Genomic DNA, 6000 nt, shown 5'->3' on the forward strand with positions numbered 1-6000 from the left:
CAAACGTTCAAAACACAACAAGCTGCTATCAAAAAGCAAACAAAGAGAAGCTGATCGTTCTTTTTAAATCCAGAGACTATTAATCAAACTTAAAGAGCAAAGTAACACTAAAGAAAACATGAATGAAACTCTGAAAGCACCCTGCTCCCACAGAAGGATTAGACACTAGCAGGTTGACGTCTGTCAAACATGCAGCCGAAAGGGCCCGCTGGCACTGGCTGCAGCTTAATCACCTGCTGCAGTGAGTGGAAGAGCAGCACCTGAAGAACAAGAGAGAGAGACACAAGAAAACAACACAAATATCAGCCATTGTGTTCCTGGTTCGAATCCCAGTTCAGACGTAGTGGGCCTTTCTGTGTGGAGTCTGCATGTTCTCCCCGTGCATGCATGGGTTCCCTCCGGGTTCTCCGGCTTCCTCCGGCAGTCCAAAGACATGCTGTTAGGTTCATTGGTGACTCTAAAATTGCCCGTACCTGTGAATGTGAGCGTGAAAGGTTGTCTGTCTCTGTGTCAGACCTGTGATTGACTGGCGATCAGACTCCGGCCCTCGGCCCTTTGCTGCATGTCCCCACTCTCTCTTCCCATATTACCGCCTCCTAACCCTAACCCTAACCCTTTATAATAAAGGCAACGGCTAAAAGAATAATCTTTACAAATAAAAAATAAGTAAATAAAATGCCTCCTTTACACAGTTGTGAAGCCCTGTAAAGAAGACGGGGACTAAAGTCAATCAAACATCATGCTCTTTATTTCTGGAAGAGCTCCAGCGATTGTTAAGTATTCATAATGGCTTGTAACGCTGCACTTCCTGAGCCTGCTCTCTTATCGGACCTTTTTTTGTGTGTTTTTTTTAGGATTGACTCTAAAAGCTCCAGCAGACAAGACGAAGTCCAGATCCCTCCAGTCCTCCGTCACAGAAAGGGGGCTCGCCTCTCTGAGTCCACGGTTAGTTTGACTCTCTGTTTCCTCCTCTGTGGACATATCGCTGTCCTTAGGTAAATATTCTGTCTGATACTGTGCACTCACAGTGTTTGCTTTTTACTTTTTTCCCACTCACAGAACAGTGAGGCTGCTGTGACTGCAGCGACAGGAAACACCGACAACAATGAATCTGATGTTTGGTGAGAACTTTTCCTTCTTTGCTTTGGTTGTTTTTACTGCACAGGATGGAGGCAGACAAGGACACAAACACGACAGCAGCTTAAACATGTCCGCTGCAGCTTTAGACACAAAGCAAATTAAAAAATATACAAAACAAAAAGAACAATGGAAACATGCTGCAAATAAAAAGAAACATGCTGCATGAAAAGAAGATGCAAAGACAGTAAATATGCTGCAAAACACAAAACCCCTGCAACAAAATGCAACAGAAAAATGCTGCATAACCAGTCATCATCATTACTGTGACTTGTTTTTGTAAATGAGAAGTTGCTACCCTGGCGTCCTGTCAATCAGGATAGAAGTGTAGCAAAGCTTCTTCACCCTCTTATCCAAATATGGTCACTTCCACAAGATGGCGACAGACAAATGCCAAACTTGAGGCTACAAACCAACGGGTGACGTCACGGCGGCTCCGTCCACTTCTTAAATACAGTCTATGAATCCAACAAGCTTGAGAATCAGTGGTTTTCTTCTCTGTCCGTCCTCTATGACTGAACCCTGGTCGCTGTGTTGCTGCTCACAGTTCTGATCTCTTGTTTCTTGCCTCGGTCTGTGCAGGTGGCGTGACGGCTGGGAGCTGTATCTGCTGCTGCTGCTGTGGCTGCTGCTCTACTGCTTCTGGCTGCTGCCACAGATGGACCTGAAGGCGCTGCCCAGCCTGCTGCTCAACCTCTGAACACACACACACACACACACACACACATATATAAACACACATACATACACATAGATACAGGAAAAAAGAGAAACACATGAACCTTTAATGCACCATCACACACACACACACACACACACACACACACACACAGCTCTACTGCCACTCCTGTTCCCTGCTCATCACCCTGACTGAACTCCAGATCAAGTGAAGGCATTTAAAATGTGTATTTGAAACTATTAGAGCTTTTTTAGGTTTTTGCTTTCAAGCTTTCTATGTGGCTCGAAGTGATCTGTGTGAGGACGTGTCAGAGGCACTGCTGGGGAACAAAGTCTGAGATTTAAAGACAAACATTGAAATGTTTTGAGAAGTTTTAAATGCATTTACTGGAAAGTATGACTTCATTTTACAGCGTTATGATATAGGAGATATTACAAGATATACATTCATGATATTACATTATTAAGGTTATCATAGAATTCAGGGGTACATTTTGTGAAGGTCATACGATCATCAGGAAAAGAAAGTTGTTATTTTAAGAAGACATTTAACTTGGGAAGAGTTACAACCAGGGCTGTCAAAATAATGTACGCAGGGTAATCGCACTATTAAATCCCCTGACCTCATACGTCACTCATTCAGGCGTATACGCAGCTTTGAAAACACCTGACACAACGTCACCTGGCTTTACATTTTTTAAAATTATTTTATCAATCCGCCCGTCTCTTACCTGTCGCGAGGAGGGTTGACACACACACACACACACACACATGCTCTGCAGAGAAACACACACACAGAGACGGGGACGTCCTCTGGTTAGTCCCTACTGTAAACTCATTGATTACGCAGCGGTCTTTTTATTTAAACCTTAATCTATCTCTTGTTTTAAAGATTGTTAAAGGTACCGATGTCATTTGGTAACGATCGATCGTTTTGAAACGCTACATCCTTTATAACATCCCTCGTGCACACGCGGCTCACGTGCTGTGAAACCTGAAAAATGAGAGAAAATATTTTAATTTTTGCGATTTAATGAGACCGCTGATGAAGACAACAGAGCAGACAGAGAGACAGACAGGAAAAGGGGGCGGGGCCAGCAGCAGTGTGCAGAGGTGCAGGTGTGTTGGAGGGACTGAAGGGAAGCAGAGTGATCAGATTGAAGTAGTTTAAACTTAATAAGGTGAAGAAGAGAGAACAATTAAATATATATACCCATGTAGAAACAGAGTGATCCAGGCTGAGTAAGTCTACATGTGATGTGGTGCTTCTCATATATATATATATATATATTGTGCCTCACAGCACAAGTTTTAATATAACAAAACTGTAACTTTACAAGAAAGAAACCATAAAAACTTTTCAGACAAAAAAAGTCACATAAAAAAATCTATATTATAAATAACTTTGAGGAAGATTCATGATGATGAGACTGAAGTTTTAGTTTTACATGAACAAACTAAATGTTTTGATGGTCGTGTTTTAGAGCTACAGAAAAAAGCCAAATTAAGAGGACAAAAATATAATACCACAAACTAGGTTGTAATTTTCTAATGACGTTTTTCTGATGTAAAAATATTTCTGCTTGTAAAAACATATATAGATTCTGCTAATGTTGCCTATTCACTCATAACATGATGTGTTCATCTGTGTAAATAACAGTTTCTCTACATTATGAATTCATTCTCATAACTTTTACTTCTCAGAACATTCCAGTGTTGTCGTTGAATCTCTGAGCGGTGCCTCTGACGCGCTGCTGCAGATCTGCTCCTTGTTTAAATACACTATACGAGTTTGTGGTTTCTTGCTGTGCGAAGCCGACAGAGCCGACTCTGTCAGACTATACGACTGTACAGCACTCTGACCTGTAGATAGAGATATATACTTGGATGTACCCATGCACAGTTGCCTAAATGAAAAGCCATTTTAACCCAGATGAAGAAGCTCAAAGTAAAACTGGAGATAGTGGAGCTGGAGCGAGGACGTATATGACAGAGCTTCTAGACACGTATCATTGTAAAGAGTCTGAACGAAGGCGTTTTGTTTGACGTGTTGCACATTTGAGAGAGAAGAATACAAACTGCCAAAGACGGTGATGAAAGTGCTAAAACAGAGCGTACACGACTCACCACAGCCCGACGATACAGATCCTGTTTTTAACACGTAGTCTAGTGTAACTCTTGTACTAAAGCATCACCCAGCTCTATATTGTACAATAGTGGAGGCAGAATATGTATTTGTAATATTTTACGGCTCATAAGATGTATGAATGGATTTTTAAAAAGTTTTATGACAAAGAAATGTTTTATGTGCTCGAGCTCGTCAATGGAAAGAGAATGCTTTACCATGAAATCTTTGTGTGTTTGCTTTTTTAACGTCTGTGATGAAGCACGACGACACGAGAACATTAATACAGCTCCACACGCTCAGTGCAGGACAGGAGGAAGTGGGTCGTCCCCACAGCCCAGTGCATCATGCTCCCATCTCGTGTGTGTGTGTGTGTGTGTGTGTGTGTGTGTGTGTGTGTGTGTGTGTGTGTGTGTGTGTACTTCCGTCCTTGTGAAAACTGGAGCTTTGTCCCAATTCCAGAAGGCAGTCTCACTGCAAGGTCCAACTTTTAGCAGCTTCAGGATCATTTCCAAACAGATTTCAGTTATTTATGATCACAGACCAACTGTCACATGTGAAACAAAAACAGGGCTTTTAAGAACCATCAGAGGATTCATCATACTTTAGTTTTTCCAAGAACATTTAGTCACCAGAAGGACGCAGACAACTTGTTCAGCCAAAATTTGACTGTCCGGACTTTTAATTAAATATTGCACAAATGTATTTTCATTCATTCAACAGATCAGGATCTCTGTGGCAGAAAGGTGAACAACAAAATAAACAATACCAATACGGCGATTTCAAACTCCCACAATACCAGTAAAAGAGTGCATCTAAGATTGACAAGGATTACCCAGGTATCTAAAGGTATCTAAAACAAACATGTTGGTTAGATATGAACACTGTAGAACTCATCAGCATGGAGATGAAATCATTATTCATGTAGCGTCACACATTTCGCTTTTGCTACATGGTAGATGATCAGACCGATCGGTCTCTCCAGGACGTTGCGATGTGTTTCACGCCAATTCAACCAACTTTTTCTCGACCTTGAAACTTTACCGCAAATCTGACAGATTTCCCTGCATGCACGAAGTCATTTACGTCAGCAAACTCACTTCTTTGATATTCAAAATCAATGACTGTATATATAGATGGACGACACGTCTCCATCTGCTCTCATTGTACGAAGGTGATGCCAAAACAGCCCCTGTGACAGGCGCTGCCATCTTGTGATGGTGATGTCATTTGGAGCCAGAGTCTGGGCAGTAGAGATCGGCGGGTGGCGCCGCCGTAGCCACTTCCGCTAACCCAAACACATTTAAACTGAACTTACCAACAGCCCACAGAGTCTTTATTGTCTATATGGTGAATCAATATTAAATCCAACACTTGATGTCCTGTTGTGATCATTTATCCATGTTTCTATGCTAAAACTTAGCGGTCCACTTAGCCACTTTCAAATAGTCATTGCACAGTCAGATAGTGATCCCCCTGTTCTCTTATCAGTTGTTTTATTCTGCTGCTGAAATAAAGAGAACAGTGTCAATGGAGCGACGCCCAATGAAGCGAGCTAGTTCAGGCAGGCAACTGGAGCTGCACTGATTTCACACCTGACATGCGTCATGCGCCACAGCCACCTGACAAACACTTCCTCCCGATGTGGCGTCTATTTGGTGTCGTTGCCAGCGCTGCCCTGCACCAGCACTGCGCTCATACTTTCAGCCCCACCTCCACCCCGGCATCCACCTGCAGGCTCCTGCTCGGTGCGGGGTTAAGATGTTATCTCATCACTCCTCAGGTTTTTGCATGTAAAATAAATCTGCAAGGAGCGATGAGGTCGGAGCCTCGACGCCAAACACAAGCTGTGTTCTGCTGCTGCAATAAACACTTCAAACTACCGCAGACGTGAGTTGTGTGACTGTAATTTAATTACGTGTTTATTCTGCCTTGCACATGTGGATAGCATCGTAATGCACACATGCAGTGTGAAATGAGCATTTCATGACGATTGTTTTTACACTTTTTAAAAAATATATAATTAAAACCTCCAAACAAGTATTTGATAGGAAAGAGAA

General features: G+C 42.3%; 1 protein-coding gene across 2 annotated transcripts in view; it reads left to right on the top strand.

Moving 5' to 3' along the window:
- The window catches only part of clmna (calmin a), a 50139-nt gene extending 45974 nt beyond the window's left edge, over positions 1-4165 (top strand). For both annotated transcript variants that reach the window (XM_069661484.1, XM_069661485.1), the window contains 3 exons: positions 855-945; positions 1060-1121; positions 1720-4165. In XM_069661484.1, coding sequence (XP_069517585.1) covers positions 855-945; positions 1060-1121; positions 1720-1837 — 271 coding nt within the window. In that variant the 3' untranslated portion in view covers positions 1838-4165. The remainder of the gene's footprint in view (positions 1-854; positions 946-1059; positions 1122-1719) is intronic.
- Positions 4166-6000: the final 1835 nt, after the last annotated feature.

The sequence above is a fragment of the Semicossyphus pulcher genome, unplaced genomic scaffold (assembly GCF_022749685.1).
Source record: "Semicossyphus pulcher isolate SPU_LCO1_2020_fin unplaced genomic scaffold, fSemPul1.0.p SCAF_14, whole genome shotgun sequence".
NCBI lineage: Eukaryota > Metazoa > Chordata > Actinopteri > Labriformes > Labridae > Semicossyphus > Semicossyphus pulcher.